The 20,446-nt window shown below is 46.4% G+C and overlaps 1 protein-coding gene across 1 annotated transcript in view; it reads right to left on the minus strand.

Annotated features, from left to right (window-relative positions):
- LOC121581312 (potassium voltage-gated channel subfamily H member 2-like) overlaps positions 1 to 20,446 on the minus strand; it is a 90,407-nt gene that overhangs the window by 5,420 nt on the left and 64,541 nt on the right. Inside the window, 4 exon segments of the mRNA XM_045224805.1 lie at positions 235 to 487; positions 669 to 868; positions 1,190 to 1,586; positions 1,794 to 2,216. Coding sequence (XP_045080740.1) covers positions 235 to 487; positions 669 to 868; positions 1,190 to 1,586; positions 1,794 to 2,216 — 1,273 coding nt within the window.

A 20,446-nucleotide genomic window follows, 5' to 3' on the forward strand; every position in this document is an offset into this window, starting at 1 on the left:
ACTAACCCATAGTAACCACTAGCTGGGGCTGTTACACCAAACATTGTGGAGGGCTATGGAGGCATATCTCAACTCGTGGAGGAGATGAGAGAGACTGGGTTCAAAGCCTCTGCAACAATATACAGGTTAAAAGCCACTGCTTTAGGATAGGGCTGATATTACCAAGTCAAGTCAATTCAAATCAAGTAAATCTTTATTGTGCCATATGGAAATGCAGTTTAGATGATAACGTACCCAGGATGGCCACCACCACATCCCCTCTCAGGATCTCTATGGAGCCACGGGAGATGAAGTAAAGGGCTGAGATGACGTCACTGGCGTGAACCAGGGTGTCGCCTGGCGGTGCGTGGGTGGTCTTAAACCTCATGGCCAGGGCCCGCAGGCAGCCCTTAGTTGAGCCCTTGAAGGCCTTACAGTTCTCCAGCAGGATGCGGTTGAGGTGCAGGCAGATATCAGCCTGCAAGCACTCTGGGAAGCCCTTCAGCACCTGGACAACATTTAGGAGTGGAGAGACATCAGTTGGTTTGTCTTTTGTGTCGACCACTGTGTGTTGCCTTTTTACAAGTACTACTTTGTGTCCATTTCGCCACACTTAAATTACCAGAACAAGTAGCGGTGTGTGTGTGTGTGTGTGCGTGTGTGTGTGTGTGTGTGTGTGTCTGACTCACAGCGTTCATATCAATGCCGTTAGTGTAAGACCAGGCATGTTGGAAGTACTCCTCTAGCCGCTGCCTCAGTGGGTTGGGGATCTGGTGGAAGCGGATGAATTCTCGAATCCGCAGCATCTGGGTGTGGTAGCGAGCCGTGCCGGAGTACAGCCGCTGGATGATGGCTGACACGTTACCAAAGATGCTGGCATACATCAGAGCTGTTGATACACAGGAGAACCGAGATTGAGGTCTTAGCATATTGCCAAAAATGAAACATGTAACATTACAATCCTAGGAAAACATGATGATTTTGTGCATGTAATCAAAATGTACAGCTTTTTATATTATTAGATACGATACAGTAAAATGAACATCCCTGGGGGCTATCCAATAGGTCGAACACATCCAATAAACATAATCCATAATTACACATTGTCCATTCATGTGTTGTCAAATTTCAAATCATGGATTAATAGAGGCATAGCCTGTGTATTAAGCAATACTTATTTGTGTATTGAGGGTTTATAATTGTGACTTACAGCCGATGAGCATGACGCAGATGGAGAAGATCTTCTCAGAGTTGGTGTTGGGTGAGACATTTCCAAAGCCCACGCTGGTCAGACTACTGAAGGTAAAGTAGAGTGCTGTCACATACTTGTCCCTTATGGTGGGACCTGACCCTGGTATAGTCTGATTGTAGGGTTTCCCGAGCTGGTCACCCAGAGAGTCCAGCCAGCCAATCCGGGCTGCTCCTGCACGCTCCACATTACCAATGGCGTACCAGATACAGGCCAGCCAATGAGCGATGAGGGCAAAGGTACACATGAGGAGGAATAGGACGGCCGCTCCGTACTCAGAGTATCGGTCCAGCTTCCGAGCTACGCGCACCAATCGCAGCAGCCGAGCAGTCTTCAACAGGCCAATCAGGGTTGTTGTCTAAAACGGTACAAGTCAGAAAGAGGTCAAACACAGGTCATTCACACATGTAGGACACCTAGTCATAAAACCAAGCTTTTTTATTATTATCACTGTGTCAGTTTACTTAAGAAAGAATAAATAAATATTTGCACAGATTCTTATAACAGACTCTCACAGCAGCATTTGGATAGGTACAATAAAACCATAACACCCAGATCTCCTCACCTCTTCTCCTGAGCGGTATATGAGCAGGTCAAATGGGATAGCCGCCACCATATCTATAAGGAACCAGCCTTTGAAATAATGCACAGCGATCCGCTGTGACTGGCTGACCACCTCGTCGTTGGTGTTGACGTACGTCGTCCTGAAGTTGATGATGATGTCAACGATGAACATGATGTCAACGATGAGGTCCACCACGTTGAGCGGAGAGCAGGAGTAACCACAGGTCTGCATGGCCACCTCCTCCTGGTCACTAAGGAGAAAGGTCGCGGAGTAGGGGGTGAAGATGGCAGTGTAGATGACCAGGAGCAGGATGACCCAGTCCCACACCGCCTTGAAGGGGCTGTAGTGAAGAATGGTCCATTTATGGATGCGAGGGGTCTGGAGCTTGTACTCTGGCAGGACATCTGCGCCTAGTGAGAGGACCTGGGGAAGGAGGGAAAGGAAGTGTGACTGACTTTGCTGAGGGTGTTGAATTTGATGACCACGGGGGAAACCTGTCCTCTAAAAAGGATGTGGTCCAACAGATTGAAAATACGCTCTTTACTGTATGCTGTAACTTTTTTTTTTTTTACTTAAAAGCCACTTGAAATTGAAGTTGTACCAATGAATAGGATGGGAGCACACAAACAGTCCATGATTGAGCGTAGCTATTAGGCTTCAACACAATCACCAACCACTTTATTCATTATAGTGCTAAAAACGGTAATGGAGCTAATGAAACAGCATTGTACTTTGCATGTAGCCTACTTTTGGCCAGCTAATAGCCTAACCACCAATCAAGCAACATTATGGGCTAAATGTTCAAATGTTGCTGTGACAATATAGGTCAAATGAAGATCCTACAACAGGATTTGAACGTTTGGACCATAATGTTGCTTGATTGGTGGTTAGGCTTTTAGCTGGCCAAAAGTAGGCTACATGAAAAGTGCAATACTGTTAATATAACCGTGTGTTAGTGTGGGCTTTCACTGAAGTTATGTAAATCACGAAGCTCATCTACATTTCCTGCGGTGCAGAAAGATTCTCAGCAACCAAAGAGTGATCAAAGTAAGATCCTACATCTGTACATATTGAAATCAAGATGACAGTGTCAGCCCTGTGAGGGCCCTAGTCAGTGTCTATCACAGCGTTGGTAACTAGTAATTAAACTACATTTTGCAGTAGCTTAGTGGAATTTGAACTGAATTCAAATCTTGGTAGTGTTTTCAGTAGTTAATCACTTTTTTGCAATGACGCGGTGCGGCTAACTACTGGAACTACACACTACTTTCTTTTGCAAAAAGAGAAGAAAATATGGGTGAAATAGGCAAGAATTTCCTTTCTTTTTCTGCATTAGACCTGCCTAATTCTCACTTTGTGTTTAATAGGCTAAATTAGACATTCTGTTAACATCTGACTCCAGAGTGATCTGTTCATGCAATTTGCAGTCTATGACATTTCAGATTAAGATCCGATAATTTTTCCCGAAGTAGCTTGGATGTAGTGAACTACTTTTTCAAAGTAGCTTCTGTTAGCGCCCCGTGTAGCTCAGTTGGTAGAGCATGGCGCTTGCAACGCCAGGATTGTGGGTTCGATTCCCAAGGGGGGCCAGTATGAGAAAAAAACACACAAAAAAACTTTTAAAATGTATGCACTCACTAACTGTAAGTTGCTCTGGATAAGAGCGTCTGCTAAATGTTAAGTAAACTATTTTTTCTTAAGGGTAGCTTTAGTAGTATGAATTAATTGGTAGTTTGGTAAACTATGATTTCAGAGTAGCTTCCCCAACACTGCTAACCATTTGGCATCTGACCGCAAGACGCTACAGAGGGTAGTGCGTACTGCCCAGTACATCATTGGTGCTGAGCTCCCTGCCATCCAGGACCTCTATACCAGGCGGTGTCAGAGGAAGGCCCTAAAGATTGTCAACGACTCCAGCCCCCCAAGTTATAGACTGTTCTCTCTGCTACCGCACGGCAAGCGGTACCGATGTACCAAGTCTGGAACCAACAGGACCCTGAACAGCTTCTACCCCCAAGCTATAAGACTGCTAAATAGTTAGTTAAATAGTTAACCAATAGCTACCCGGAATATCTGCATTGACCCTTTTTGCACTAACTCTTTTGACTCATCACATACGCTGCTGTTACTGTTTATTATCTATCCCGTTGCCTAGTCACTTTATCTACCTCAATTACCTTGTACCCCTGCACATTGACTCGGTAGTGGTACTCGGTGTATATAGCCAATTTAACGTTACTCATTGTGTATTTATTCCTTGTGCAGTTATTAATTTATTAATATTATTATTATATATATTTGTAACTATTTCAAAATAAAAAATATCTGCATTGTTGGGAAGGACCTGTAAGTAAGCACTTCATTGTTAGTCTACACCTGCTGTTTACAAAGCATGTGACAAATAAAATGTGATTTGATTTGATTTAACCAGAGACTGGAGTCAAGGAGCAGGTGGCTCCAGCCTTCAGGCTTCTGCAAAGAAAATATGACAGATTAAGTTAAAGAACAGTACACACTGATGTGAGGATATGTTGACAGCTTCTTATAAATATCATCCCTTTGTGCACGACACCTGAATGTCACCATCACATCCCCATAATGTCCCCATAACATCTTTGCAAACTGTAGTTGCAAAGTGAAGACCAAAATATGAATGGAAAGAAATTACAAAGATATGAGGCTTCTGTGCGCCATACATTCTCTGCTACTCCATGTTTTCTTAACCTTTACTTTCTGTTTGTACCATGCATCTCCAGCTAAAGTGTCACGATCGTCTGAAGAAGCGGACCAATACGCAGCGCGTGGAGTGAACATGATGATTTTATTTAATAAAGCAACCACGAAAAACAACAAATGACGATAGTGAAGTCCTCTGTAACACTGACAGAAACATGGAACAAAAACCCACAACCCCAAGGTGAAAACACACAGTATAAATATGGCTCCCAATCAGAGATAACGAGCCGACAGCTGTCACTCGTTACCTCCGATTGGGAGTCACATGAATACAAACAAGGAAGACAACCACCTAGACACCCCAACCAAACAGCACACAACAAAACGAACACACCCTATCCCCAACCTAACCCACACAACACCCAACAATACAAACACACCCTGGTTCAATAACAACGTCCCGGGAACCAGAGCGTGACAGTAACCCCCTAAAGGTGCGAACCCCGGGCGCACCAACATAAGGACTAGGGGAGGGTCTGGGTGGGCGTCTGTCCACGGTGGCGGCTCTGGCCCCGGTCGTGATCCCCACCCCACCACAGTCACAACCTGCTTCAGTAGCCTCCTCCCTATGACCACCCTCCAACTAACTAACCCCACCTGGACTAAGGGGCAACACCGGACTAAGGGGCAGCACCGGACTAAGGGGCAGCACCGGGATAAGGGGCAGCACCGGGATAAGGGGCAGCACCGGGATAAGGGGCAGCACCGGGCTAAGGGGCAGCACCGGGCTAAGGGACAGTACCTGACTAAATGGCGGATCCTGGCTGGCTGGCTCTGGCGGATCCTGGCTGGCTGGCGGATCCGGGCTGGACGGCTCTGGCGGATCCTGGCTGGACGGCTCTGGCGGATCCTGGCTGGACGGCTCTGGCGGATCCTGGCTGGACGGCTCATGGCTGGCTGACGGATCTGGCTGCTCATGGCTGGCTGACGGATCTGGCTGCTCATGGCTGGCTGACGGATCTGGCTGCTCATGGCTGGCTGACGGATCTGGCTGCTCATGGCTGGCGGAAGGCTCTGGCTGATCCTGTCTGGCGGACGGCTCTGGCTGATCCTGTCTGGCGGAAGGCTCTGGCTGATCCTGTCTGGCGGAAGGCTCTGGCTGATCCTGTCTGGCAGAAGGCTCTGGCTGATCCTGTCTGGCGGAAGGCTCTGGCTGATCCTGTCTGGCGGAAGGCTCTGGCTGATCCTGTCTGGCGGAAGGCTCTGGCTGATCCTGTCTGGCGGAAGGCTCTGGCTGATCCTGTCTGGCGGAAGGCTCTGGCTGATCCTGTCTGGCGGAAGGCTCTGGCTGATCCTGTCTGGCGGAGAGCTCTAGCGGCTCCGGTCTGGCGGACGGCTCTGAAGGCTCATGGCAGACGGGCGGCTTTGCAGGCTCAGTACAGACGGGCAGTTCAGACGGGCGTTGGGCAGACGGACAGTTCAGACGGCGTTGGGCAGACGGGCAGTTCAGACGGCGTTGGGCAGACGGACAGTTCAGGCGCCGTTGGGCAGACGGGCAGTTCAGGCGCCCGTTGGGCAGACGGGCAGTTCAGACGGCGTTGGGCAGACGGACAGTTCAGGCCCCGTTGGGCAGACGGCAGACTCTGGCCGTCTGAGGCGCACCGTAGGCCTGGTGCGTGGTGCCGGAACTGGAGTTACCGGGCTGAGGACACGCATCTCAGGGCTAGTGCGGGGAGAAGCAACAGGGCATGCTTGGCCCTGGGGACGCACCGTAGGCCTGATGCGTGGTGCCGGAACTGGAGGTACCGGGCTGAGGACACGCATCTCAGGGCTAGTGCGGGAAGCAGCAACAGGGCATGCTTGGCCCTGGGGACGCACATAAGGCCTAGTGCGGAGAGCAGCAACAGGGCATGCTGGACCCTGGGGACGCACATAAGGCCTAGTGCGGAGAGCAGGAACAGGCCGGGCTGGGCTGGCGACGCGCACCGTCTCCCTGGTGCGGGTGGCCGGAACAGGCCGGGCCGGGCTGGCGGCGCACCGTATCCCTGGTGCGTGGAGCAGGAACAGGCCGGGCTGGGCTGGCGACGCGCACCGTATCCCTGGTGCGAGTGGCCGGAACAGGCCGGGCCGGGCTGGCGAGCGCACCTTATCCCTGGTGCGTGGAGTAGGAACAGGCCGTCCGTACCGGGAACACACACCACTGGCCTCAACCCGAGGATCAGGAACGGGCCGGACCGGACTGGCAACACACATCAGTCTTTCACGCCGTGCCACAAACACTTCCCTCCCTCTACTGGCCAATGGCTCCCCGTACTCTGTTAGCCTTCTCTCCTTTTCTCCCTGTGGCAGCCTCCTGCTGCCCAGCCGCCTAGCCATGTGCCCCCCAAAAATTTTTTGGGGTTGCCTCTCGTCCTTCCAACGATGGCCCTGCTGACGCCGTTGCTCCTCTCTCGCCAGGGCCTTGATTCTCCCCCAAGGTCCCTTGCCCCCGAGCATGTCCTCCCAGGACCACGATTTGCCCACCTGGGCCATCGCCAGCCTCTCGATCTCCTTACCCGGCGCCTCCTCCCATGTCCAGCTGTCTTGCTCCTGGACACGCTGCTTGGTCCTTTTACGGTGGGTTTTTCTGTCACGATCGTCTGAAGAAGCGGACCAATACGCAGCGCGTGGAGTGAACATGATGATTTTATTTAATAAAGCAACCACGAAAAACAACAAATGACGATAGTGAAGTCCTCTGTAACACTGACAGAAACATGGAACAAAAACCCACAACCCCAAGGTGAAAACACACAGTATAAATATGGCTCCCAATCAGAGATAACGAGCCGACAGCTGTCACTCGTTACCTCCGATTGGGAGTCACATGAATACAAACAAGGAAGACAACCACCTAGACACCCCAACCAAACAGCACACAACAAAACGAACACACCCTATCCCCAACCTAACCCACACAACACCCAACAATACAAACACACCCTGGTTCAATAACAACGTCCCGGAACCAGAGCGTGACATAAAGCACCTTGAATCACATGACCGGCATTAGCCCTAAGCCCTGTGGTTCTTGTCTCTTTGTATGATGTCAAAGCCAGGTACAGAACATCTCCACAACAAAACAGTGTACAGTACATGAGGCAAACTGAAACAGTGTGACTGTCAGAGTACTGAGGACTTCCAATCAAGCCTTTGCTGTTCTGATGTTCCTCTCACCAACCAAACTCTCCCCAGCCTCTCAATCACTCACCAAAACCGAAGGCGTTTCATAGGGATGCTGTCCCATGTTGGCTCCAATGCTTCCCACAGTTGTGTAAAGTTGCCTAGATGTCCTTTGGGTGGTGGACCATTCTTGATACACACGGGAAACTGTTGAGTGAGAAAAACCCAGCAGTATTGCAGTTCTTGAACCAAACCGGTGTGCCTGGCACCAACTACCATACCCCGTTCAAAGGCACTTAAATATTTTGTCTTGCCCATTCACCCTCTTAATGGCACACATACACAATCCATGTCTCAATTGTCTCCCAAAAGAGAGCTGTAGAGAGCGAGAGACAGAGGGAAGGAGAAAGAAAGAGGCTAAAGAGAGAGGGAGAAAGAAAATAAAGAAAGAAAGGAAGAATGAAAGAAAGAGCAAAGGAAAAGAAAACTGTTACGGAGTCTAGTTGATAGGTAATCGACTAGTTGGACTGTTCCCCAGACTCACGCGTAGGATTTGTACAAGGGCTTAACAAGGCTATTGAACTGAACATTGGTGTCTGTCTTTATTCCTTAATCCAATTTATCATACAGAAACATGGTATCAGAAGTGGCTCGGAAAACACACGTTTGTTATTTTTGTAGCTAAGTACAGTATAGGCGCAGTTACGTTCCATATGCGAACACAAGCCGTTTCCTACTCACAACACTGATCAACTCGTGTTAGCTGGCTAGCTAGCATCACTACCTATCTCCATGACTGAAGACAAAGAAATCTCCTATTCCATTGCTATGGCAGCGAACATTCCGCCACCAAATCACATGGTTCTCACAGGGGACTGGAATACTAATTGGGACAACTTCAGGGATGAATTCGAGGACTATGCGCTGGTGACCGGTCTACATGAGAAACCCAACGAGGTACAAGCGGCAACTCTGAGGAGTTTAATGGGCAGCGAATGCAGGCATATCTACCGGCACAATCTCACCCTCACGGCACGACAACAGTGTGATGCAAAGGCTATATTGGATGCATTGGGGAATTACTTCAAACCCGCCAGAAACGTAATTTACGGCGGTTCGTTTTCGGAAGCTGCAAACAGGAAGAGGGTGAGTCAGTACACAACTTTGTAACCCGTTTGAGAGAGAAATCCGCCACTTGTGAATACGGGGGATTGAAAGATGAACTGATTCGTGACAAAATAGTACTGGGAATTGCAAATGAGAATACGTGCCGGCGTCTACTGAGAGAGAGAGGCTTAACATTAGTAACTGCCATCGAAATGTGCCGCACTGCTGAAGTCACTGACATGAGAATGAGAGCAATGGAAACGGAAACCCCACGCTCCGACGTTGATACTGTTCACGCTGTTGCTAGGCAGACATTCAGACAAAACCAATCGAGGCAGAGTAATTCACCACGAACGGTGAACACAGAGAGCCCCGTAGCATGTAAATACTGTGGGAATACACACACACGTGGCAAAGAGAACTGCCCGGCCTATGGAAAACCATGCAGAGCTTGTGGAACTAATAATCACTTTGCAAAAGTGTGTCTCAAAAGCAAAAGAAGGGTGAGTGAGGGCAAGATTCGCTGTGTTGATGATGTTACTCAATGTTCAGAGCTGAACAGTGAAAGTGACATTTACATGCATGAATCCATTGGGGCTGTACACTCAAGAGGGAAGAAATGGTTTGTGACACTACGATTACACAACAAGCAACAACAATGTCAACTGGATTCGGGTGCTACATGCAACGTGAATGAGCTACAAAGACAAAATCAATCTGGCACCTGACACACATCTATTTCCCAGCGATACTAGACTAAAGCTGTACTCAGGAGAACTAATGAGCTCTATGGGCACCTTTGAGACCGAATGTGTTATTCGGGGACGCAAACACAAGCTGGAGTTCGAGATTGTGAAAACCAGTCAAAATCCTCTCCTCTCAGGCTCTACATGCGAACGCCTGGGACTGATGCAGTTCACTGTACCAAATGACCTGCACATTGTGGATCATGTCCAGCATGAACCCCTGTCCAAAGAACAACTACTCAGCAGATATGACGATGTATTCAACATGCCCGTTGAATCAGTGCCTGGGGAGGTACACTTTGAAGTGGATGAGAGCATTACTCCAGTCCAGTGTGCTCCTCGCAATGTGCCCATTGCAATGAAAGTGGCTGTGAAGGCCCAGCTGGACAAGTACGAGGCCGATGGCCACATGACATCTGTGACTGAACCAACTGACTGGATCAGCAATATGGTCATAGTGAAAAAACCAGAGAAGCTGAGGGTCTGCATCGACCCAAAGCATCTGAACCAAGCACTGAAACGATCCCACTACATCATGCCGACACTAGAGGATGTCCTCTATAAGCTTCCCAAGGCCAGGATTTTCACCTTGGTGGATGCCGAGATGCATTCCTTCAATGCAAGCTGGACGAAGAAAGCAGCTTCATGACTACCTTCTGGACCCCCTGGGGTCGGAAACGCTGGCTCAAGCTCCCGTTTGGTGTCTCAGTGGCGCCTGAGGTATACCAACGCAAGCAGCACGAGTTACTGGCTGGGCTCAAGGGCATTGAACCCATCGCCGATGATATCCTGATCGTAGGCTGTGGTGAAACAGACGAAGAAGCAGAAACGCGACCACGATGTGAAGCTCCTGGCACTGATGGAGCGCTGCCGATCAGTTAAGCTTCGTCTTGGCCTGAAGAAGCTGCAGTTCAAGGTGAAAGACGTCCACTTCCATGGCCACATTCTCTCGGCAAAAGGCCTGAAGCCGGACCCAGACAAGGTCCAAGCGATCCTCGACATGCCAAACCCGTCTGATGCAAAAGGAGTACAGCGTCTCATCGGCTTTGCAAACTATCTTGCAAAGTTCATGCCACACCTATCAGCAGTCTGTGAGCCTCTGCGCGGTTGCTGGACAAAGACACACCATGGCACTGGCTACCCAAGCACGAGGCCGCAGTGCAGGAGATGAAATCTCTGGCTTCATCCATGCCAGTGTTGCGCTACTACGACGTCACGAAGCCTGTCACAATCCAGAGCGACTCTGCTAAAGGGGACTTGGATGCTGCCTTATGCAGGAAGGCCAGCCCGTTGCGTTTGCCTCGAGAGCGCTCACCCCCACCGAACAAAACTATGCACAAATTGAGAAAGAGTGCCTCAGCATCGTCTTCTCCTGCCAGCGATTCCATCACTACTTATATGGTCGAGCTGGTCACCGCTGAAACTGACCACAAACCACTCATTGCCATATTCAGTAAACCTCTCCTCAACGCGCCCAAGAGGCTTCAAAGTATGCTCCTGACTCTGCAAAACTACAGCCTGAAGGTCATTTACAAGCCAGGACCTGAGATGTACATCAGCGACACACTGAGCAGGGCAACAGCACAATGTACAGGTAGAGGCACTGCCTATCAGCGGCAGGCCATCTGCTCGCTACAGCAGGAACAACAAGATGTTCAACAGATCAATCAGGCAGACTACTTAAACGTGACAGATCACCGCCTAGCCCAGATCAGGCAACATACTGACAAGGACGAACACCTACAGTCACTGAAGTCCATGGCTCTAGCAGGTTGGCCATATCTGAAAGAGGAGACACCTTTCACAGTGAGAGAATACTGGACCTTTCGAGATGAGATCAGTGTGCAAAATGGCGTCTTGTTCAGAGGTCAGAAGGTCATTATTCCCAAATCACTACGTCCAGAGATGCTTACCCGCATACACTCCAGTCACGTCGGAGGTGACGCATGCTACCGTCAGGCGCGTGAAACATTATACTGGCCAAACATGCAAGCAGAAATTAAAGACTTTGTCAGCAACTGTACCACATGCAACGAGTACGCTCATGAACAGCAAAAGGAAACCATGATGTCACACGAACTGCCCACAAGGGCCTGGCAAATCATCAGCATGGACTTATTCAGCCACAGACAAAGGACTATCTTCTCCTCGTTGATCATTACTCTGACTTTTGGGAAATTGAACTGCTCCCTGACTTGTCCGCAGAGACGGTCATAAAGCGCTGCAAGGCGCAGTTTGCAAGGCAAGGTCAGCCTGACAAGGTAATCACGGACAATGGCCCACAATTCACTGCACAGTTCAAGCGTTTCGCCTCAGAATGGGAGTTTGACCACGTGACCTCCTCTCCAAGACACCCAAAAGCAAATGGCAAGGCAGAATCAGCTGTCAAGATTGCAAAAACCTGTTAAGCAGGGCCTTGCGCGACAGCAACTGACCCATGGAAAGCGATCTTACAGTGGAGGAACACACCCACCGAAAACATGGACAGCAGCCCAGCACAACGCCTTCTGTCCAGACGTCTGAAGACTACTATCCCCGTAGCTAACAAGCTACTTGAGCCCTGCGTCATGGTTGGCGTCACGGACAAACTGCGTCACAGAAAGCAGCTCGCTAAGTGCTTCTACGACCGGACTGCTCGAGACCTACCAGAGCTGGAGGTGGGTGAAACTATAAGGATGAAACCGCTGCCGGGAGACCACACAGGACTTTGGAGGCTGGGCACATGCCTACAGAGAGTTGCACCACGTTCTTACCTGGTGGATGTTGGTGGCTCCCTCTATCGTCGCAATCGGGTGGATCTGCGCGTAGCAGAGCAGACAAACCAGAACATGCCATACACTCACTTAGATGAGCTGGATCACAGTCCAGGCCTAAGGGTAAGGGGTGCAGAATTGAGACATGAGCCAACTGAAGGTGAAGCTTCTACCCCACCAAACTCTCCAGCTCGTGGCCCTAATCCTACCCCTGTCAGAGCCAATACTTACTCACGGGTGGGTCGGCTGTGCAAGCCACCGGACAGGCTTACTCTATAAGCAAGAGACTTAACTTGTTGTCTGTTAATTTGGAAGATGACAGCTGAAGTAAAAAGAAAATGTCATGCTTTTCAATTGTTATGACTTGACTGTTAAGAACGCAATGTTATGCCGTTATGTTTGCACTTTCTATTGAAAAGGATGATGTTACGGAGTCTAGTTGATAGGTAATCGACTAGTTGGACTGTTCCCCAGACTCCACAGCGTAGGGATTTGTACAAGGCTTAACAAGGCTATTGAACTGAACATTGGTGTCTGTCTTTATTCCTTAATCCAATTTATCATACAGAAACAAAAACTGCCGACCCTATCCCCATACAAAGTACTCAGACCCATTCACTTCTTCCACATTTTGTTACGTTACAGCCTTATTCTAAATTTGATTAAATAATATGTTTTCATCATCAATCTACACACAACACCCCATAAAACAGGTTTTTAGAAATGTTTCAAATTTATAAAAACCACCAAACAGAAATACCTTATTTACATAAGTATTCAGACCCTTTGCTATGAGACTCGAAATTGAGCTCAGGTGCATCCTGTTTCCATTGATCATCCTTGAGATGTTTCTACAACTTGATTGGAGTCCACCTGTGGTAAATTCAATTGATTGGACATGATTTGGAAAGGCACACACTTGTCTATTTAAGGTCCCACAGTTGACAGTGCATATCAGAGTAAAAACCAAGCCATGAGGTTGAAGGATTTGTCCATAGAGCTCGCAGACAGAATTGTGTCGAGGCACAGATCTGGGGAAGGGTAACAAAACATTTCTACGGCATTGAAGGTTCCCAAGAACACAATGGCCTCCATCATTCTTAAATGGAAGACGTTTGGAACCGACAAGGCTCTTCCTAAAGCTGGCCGCCTGGCCAAACTGAGCAATCGGGGGAGAATGGCCTTGGTCAGGGAGGTGACCAAGAACCTGATGGTCACTCTGACAGAGCTCCAGAGTTCCTCTGTGGAGACGGGATAACCTTCCAGAAGGACAACCATCTCTACAGTACTCCACCAAATCAGGCCTTTGTGGTAGAGTGGCCAAACAGAAGCCACTCCTCAGTAAAAGGCACATGACAGCTCGCTTGGAGTTTGCCAAAAGGTACCTACAGTGCCTTGCAAATGTATTCATCCCCCTTGGCGTTTTTCCTATTTTGTTGCATTACAACCTGTCATTTAAATGGATTTTTTATTTGGATTTCATGTAATGGACATACACAAAATAGTCCAAATTGGTGAAGTGAAATGAAAAAAATAACTTATTTCAAAAAATTATACAAAGTAAATAATGGAAAAGTGGTGCGTGCATATGTATTCACCCCCTTTGCTATGAAGCCCCTTATTAAGATCTGGTGCAACCAATTACCTTCAGAAGTCACATAATTAGTTAAATAAAGTCCACAAGTGTCACATGATCCGTCACATGATCTCAGTATATATACAGTGGGGAAAAAAAGTATTTAGTCAGCCTCCAATTGTGCAAGTTCTCCCACTTAAAAAGATGAGAGAGGCCTTTAATTTTCATCATAGGTACACGTCAACTATGACAGACAAAATAAGAAAAAGAAATCCAGAAAATCACATTGTAGGATTTTTTATGAATTTATTTGCAAATTATGGTGGAAAATAAGTATTTGGTCAATAACAAAAGTTTCTCAATACTTTGTTATATACCCTTTGTTGGCAATGACACAGGTCAGACGTTTTCTGTAAGTCTTCACAAGGTTTTCACACACTATTTTGGCCCATTCCTTCATGCAGATCTCCTCTAGAGCAGTGATGTTTTGGGGCTGTCGCTGGGCAACACAGACTTTCAACTCCCTCAAAGATTTTCTATGGGGTTGAGATCTGGAGACTGGCTAGGCCACTCCAGGACCTTGAAATGCTTCTTACGAAGCCACTCCTTTGTTGCCCGGGCAGTGTGTTTGGGATCATTGTCATGCTGAAAGACCCAGCCACGTTTCATCTTCAATGCCCTTGCTGATGGAAGGAGGTTTTCACTCAAAATCTCACGATACATGGCCCCATTCATTCTTTCCTTTACATGGATCAGTCGTCCTGGTCCCTTTGCAGAAAAACAGCCCCAAAGCATGATGTTTACACCCCCATGCTTCACAGTAGGTATGGTGTTCTTTGGATGCAACTCAGCATTCTTTGTCCTCCAAACACGACGAGTTGAGTTTTTACCAAAAAGTTCTATTTTGGTTTCATCTGACCATATGACATTCTCCCAATCCTCTTCTGGATCATCCAAATGCACTCTAGCAAACTTCAGACGGGCCTGGACATGTACTGGCTTAAGCAGGGGGACACGTCTGGAACTGCAGGATTTGAGTCCCTGGCGGCGTAGTGTGTTACTGATGGTAGGCTTTGTTACTTTGGTCCCAGCTCTCTGCAGGTCATTCACTAGGTCCCCCTGTGTGGTTCTGGGATTTTTGCTCACCGTTCTTGTGATAATTTTGACCCCACAGGGTGAGATCTTGCGTGGAGCCCCAGATCGAGGGAGATTATCAGTGGACTTGTATGTCTTCCATTTCCTAATAATTGCTCCCACAGTTGATTTCTTCAAACCAAGCTGCTCACCTATTGCAGATTCAGTCTTCCCAGCCTGGTGCAGGTCTACAATTTTGTTTCTGGTGTCCTTTGACAGCTCTTTGGTCTTGGCCATAGTGGAGTTTGGAGTGTGACTGTTTGAGGTTGTGGACAGGTGTCTTTTATACTGATAACAAGTTCAAACAGGTGCTATTAATACAGGTAACGAGTGGAGGACAGAGGAGCCTCTTAAAGAAGAAGTTACAGGTCTGTGAGAGCCAGAAATCTTGCTTGTTTGTTATTGACCAAATACTTATTTTCCACCATAATTTGCAAATAAATTCATTAAAAATCCTACAGTGTGATTTTCTGGATTTTTTTTTCTTAATTTGTCTGTCATAGTTGACGTGTACCTATGATGAAAATTACAGGCCTCTCTCATCTTTTTAAGTGGGAGAACTTGCACAATTGGTGGCTGACTAAATACTTTTTTTCCCCACTGTACACCTGTTCTGAAAGGCCCCAGAGTCTGCAACACCAATAAGCAAGGGGCACCACCAAGCAAGCGGCACCATGAAGACCAAGGAGGTCTCCAAACTGGTCAGGGACAAAGTTGTGGAGAAGTACAGATCAGGGTTGGGTTATAAAAAAATATCAGAAACTTTGAACATCCCACAGAGCACCATTAAATCCATTATTAAAAAATGGAAAGAATATGGCACCACAACAAACCTGCCAAGAGAGGGCCGCCCACCAAAACTCACAGACCAGGCAAGGAGGGCATTAATCAGAGAGGCAACAAAGAGACCAAAGATAACCCTGAAGGAGCTGCAAAGCTCCACAGCGGAGATTGGAGTATCTGTCCATAGGATCACTTTAAGCCGTACACTCCACAGAGCACGGCTTTACGGAAGAGTGGCCAGAAAAAAGCCATTGCTTAAAGAAAAAAATAAGCAAACACATTTGGTGTTCGCCAAAAGGCAAGTGGGAGACTCCCCAAACATATGGAAGAAGGTACTCTGGTCAGATGAGACTATAATTGAGCTTTTTGGCCATCAAGGAAAACGCTATGTCTGGCGCAAACCCAACACCTATCATCCCCCGGAGAACACCATCCAGGATCGTGGGAAAGATGAACTGAGCAAAGTACAGAGAGATCATTGATGGAAACCTGCTCCAGAGCGCTCAGGACCAACAGGACAACGACCCTAAGCACACAGCCAAGATAACGCAGGAGTGGCTTCGGGACAAGTCTCTGATTGTCCTTGAGTGGCCCAGCCAGAGCTCGGATTTTAACCTGATCGAACATCTCTGGAGAGACCTGAAAATAGCTGTTTAGCGACGCTCCCCATCCAACCTGACAGAGCTTGAGAGAATCTGCAGAGAAGAATGGGAGAAACTCCCCAAATACAGGTGTGCCAAGCTTGTAGCGTCATACCCAAGAAGACCCGAGGCTGTAATCACTGCCAAAGTGCTTCAACAAAGTACTGAGTAAAGGGTCTGAATACTTATGTAAATGTGCTATATCCGTTTTTTGTTTGTAATACATTTTCAAAAATGTCTAAAAACCGGTTTTTACTTTGTCATTATTGGGTATTGTGTGTAGATTGATGAGGGAAAAAAACGATTTAATCAATTTTAGAAAAAGGCTGTAACGTAACAAAATGTGGAAAAAGTCAAGGGGTCTGAATCCTTTTGAATGCAATGTATACCATGCGTATCCCATACATACTGTACGACTATTAAAACTTGAAACTTGAGTCTCCTCTTCTCATATGTTTGTTTGCTCACTTCACAACTGAGTAACAAGTAGATAGGTTTTCAGTATCTGGTGGCCTGCCCTCAATGGCAAACTGAAAATGAACTTCTTCAGTTCAGAATGCATCTTGCTATACCTCTCCAGTGCTCTTTCTAGATTTTGATGAATTATTTTTGCTCTGTTTATTTTGCCCCGAACTGAAATTAAGTGATTTGAGTACTTTGGGGGTTTGGGAGATGGATTCAATCAGCATCTCTACAGAGATTTGTCATTCAGACTGATGGTTCCGAGAATGACACCACCAGTCAATAGGATTCCTGTCACCAGGCCTTATTAATCTCACCCCGTCACCTCCACTCTCTGTCCTGAATCTGCCCTGAGTCCTTCAGCATCTCCAGGCCAGATGAGTCGAACCCTGACTCTCCCCTTGAAGCAGGTCAGAGTCCTTGGAAGCCGTCCAATAGCAAGAGGGATGGGGCCTTCATCAGCCTCCAACCTAATCAACACTCTAGATTAGTCCACCCAGCTGTAACAGTGCATGACCTAATGTGCACCCATTATGTGTGTGCCCCAAATGGCAATCCTATTCCCTATATTGTGCACTACTTTTGACCACAGCCTTATGGCCCAGGGTGCACATTAGTGCACTAAAGGAGTAGGGTGACATTTGGGATGCACCCTAAAACAGACGACCACTGAAATTCTACTTCAACATTCTATGTCAACAAAGACCTGACTTGGGTTCTCGTGAACTGTGCTACCCTTGTGAAAACGTCTTCTCCCATTCTCCTTTACGAAGTGCATATCATTATGACCAGAGGGAGGCAGTAGTGGACTGGGTTTATTCAGCAGTATTGTGAACAATAACAGTAATACAACAAGTCATATTTAGCCACTCTGGCATCGGCAGATTTTTGAGTGACAGATGTGGCAGACTGAGGTGTTATTCTATTCTGTTCTATAAAAGTTAAATATCTGCACTCTAAGTTTCTGATATGGACCAATGTTGGACACCAACTGAAACATGAGACAAATACAGAGACAATAAAAGACTGCTCATTAACTAGGGGAGAGCCAGGACGAAAGTAACACGGGGTGAAAGTAACACGCTCATTTTCTCAGATAACACAGAAACTAGAATGACGTAATGAAGTCAAAAAACAGCACATGCCAACCATGTTTCGCCGAGTTATCAACAAAAAGTGGTTTTGAGTGATGTAAGAAAAAAACGGACCCGGAAGTGTTTTTCGGTTGTAGAGTTGGGTTTAGTTGTTCAAGGTTCCAAACATATGTCATTTTCTTAAGCCATCTAGTGACTAAACGATAGCATAGGTTTCAAGTATCATGCTAGCTAGTCTTGGCTGTTAGCCTGGGAGCAATTACAGAAGAGACGGATGGGACGAATAACACAATATAAACTGATGACCTTGAATAAAACCCCAAAAAAAGTTTAAGCAGAGGCCATTGTCTCCTCTACTTCATATTGCTTTAATAAATATATCAAGAAGTGACTGAATGTTTGAAAATGATATATGAAATCATTAGAATTATGCCTTAATCAATTGACTTGATGGATCAGCTTCTCACATAAGCTTTTATCGACAGGTTAGTGGTTAAAAATATATATTTTTATGATTCTGGGGGTCAATTACCTTGTGTCAAGCCATGGAAATGTGATAAGCATGATGAGTTTGCCGTTTGTGAAGAGAATAAAGACGTTTATTCTATCAAGACATGAGTAGCGGGCATGCCAAGGACAGCTGGAGCGCACATGATTTGTAGGGCTAAGTATGAATAGTCATTGAAAATTGTGAAAAACATCTCCTACTACATTCCCATTAAAGTGAGATGAGAAAAGTATGGTTAATATAGCTATTATGTGATCCATTTTAGTCCGATTAATAATATTGTGGTTGCACAACATTGCGATGTTGATGCATGGTTCATTTTCATAAATTTCGAACCTATAGCATTAATTATTGAAATAGACACAAACGTGAAATTAGGGCTGATAGTACATTTGTTGAAAGTAATGACCATTACAAAGCAGAAACATGGAAATAAGACAGTGTCATGACGTGACTTTCATTAATGTGATGACTGTTATTTATCGAATCAACTATGTTTAATTGTTACTCGATTAAATTAATCATGTAACAATTAACTCATTAGGAATTTGGGGCACCACGGAAGAAGTTGTTTATCGAGTTACCATCTCCCAAATTAAACTCTTAGAAGATATATATGTTATATATTGATAACAGTCACTTATTAATCATTACCTCATATTAGTCTCATTCTGAACGTCGCATAATCCTTGACTCCGCAAGAACCCTAACCAGCAATACACAAATTAGCTTAATCATTTATTTACTAGCTAACTAAATAATAACACAGAATACATACATACTTAATACATGAGAAAAGTCCCTAGCGGACTAACAACAGCATGACTGCTTGGTTATCAAAAAGGGAGGGGTCAATAGAAGGAGGGAGAGAGGGATAAAGAGAGTCAAACTTATCGTACATACATTTGGGAACTACGCTCACGGTAATCAGAATACTTAGCACCCTAACCACCGCCCGTTCTGAGTAAGAAACCAATGAATGGATTTACGTGTTTGCCGCTCGTCTATCTCTGTTGACCCAAGCCCTCTTGGAAAGGAGGTTTTGGCTGGGTCTTCGCTCAGCTCACTTGTAAGGCTCTGATTGTACACCAGAGGTCACAATGTCCTTCTTCTTTGTAGAGCTTCTCTGGTAGTGAAGTGTTTGTTAGACAGATACTTCAGATGCAACAATGGCTGTCTGAGATGGGATTCTCCTTTCTTCCCACCTTGTGTCTTTAGTCAAAGTTCTAGACTACTTTACATGTACAGCTGCAGACTGCCAATGCTTTTTGGTCTAGTGAGTTTATCTTCTTCACCTCGTGTAGAGATTCAAAGTTCTAAGCATTTTCAGCCGTGTAGCCACAGCTACACGCTTTCTGGTCTAACCATTTTGTAACGTGAGCTCGCGATTCACGTCGGCTGGTCTTTCTCATTCAAAGTTCTAACCATTCTAAACGTGCAGTCACCACGTTTCCTGGTCTAATTTTAATTTGTCTTTCAAGCCTTTATGCCCTCTTGGTAAAAGGGGCGTTCCTACTTGCTGACATGATCTCTGATGGCACCTGGGGTGTGGCTAGTTACTGTGCAAAGGATATGATTAGAAGTTATCTCTTATGACTCCTAAAATCACATTCCTATTTTAACAAAAATAGTTTCATCCATTTTCATATCACAATGTATTTGATGGAAACTTGACAGATAAAGGGGGTATCCTTCCTAAATTACAGTATTTGGTTCATACAGATTTTAATAACATCGCAAAATATTAAACAATATGACATGATTATTCTTTAGATCCCCACTGACCATTCCAAACATTTGGATGTTAGGAATATTGTTCCAGTGTTTACCTTTTGGACGTTTATAGTTTTGGCGGCAAAAGTATTCTGGAACAAAGACATTCCTTTACCAATACTGGAGAGCCAGGGAGAGATCCCCCTCCTCTCTAATTTATGGCAGAGTGTTAAGGTGTCAAAACCGGCACAGCCCCCCTTCTCTCATTGACCTAGAGAGTTATGTTATCATGACATGC

The sequence above is a fragment of the Coregonus clupeaformis genome, chromosome 14 (assembly GCF_020615455.1).
Source record: "Coregonus clupeaformis isolate EN_2021a chromosome 14, ASM2061545v1, whole genome shotgun sequence".
Taxonomy (NCBI): Eukaryota; Metazoa; Chordata; class Actinopteri; order Salmoniformes; family Salmonidae; genus Coregonus; species Coregonus clupeaformis.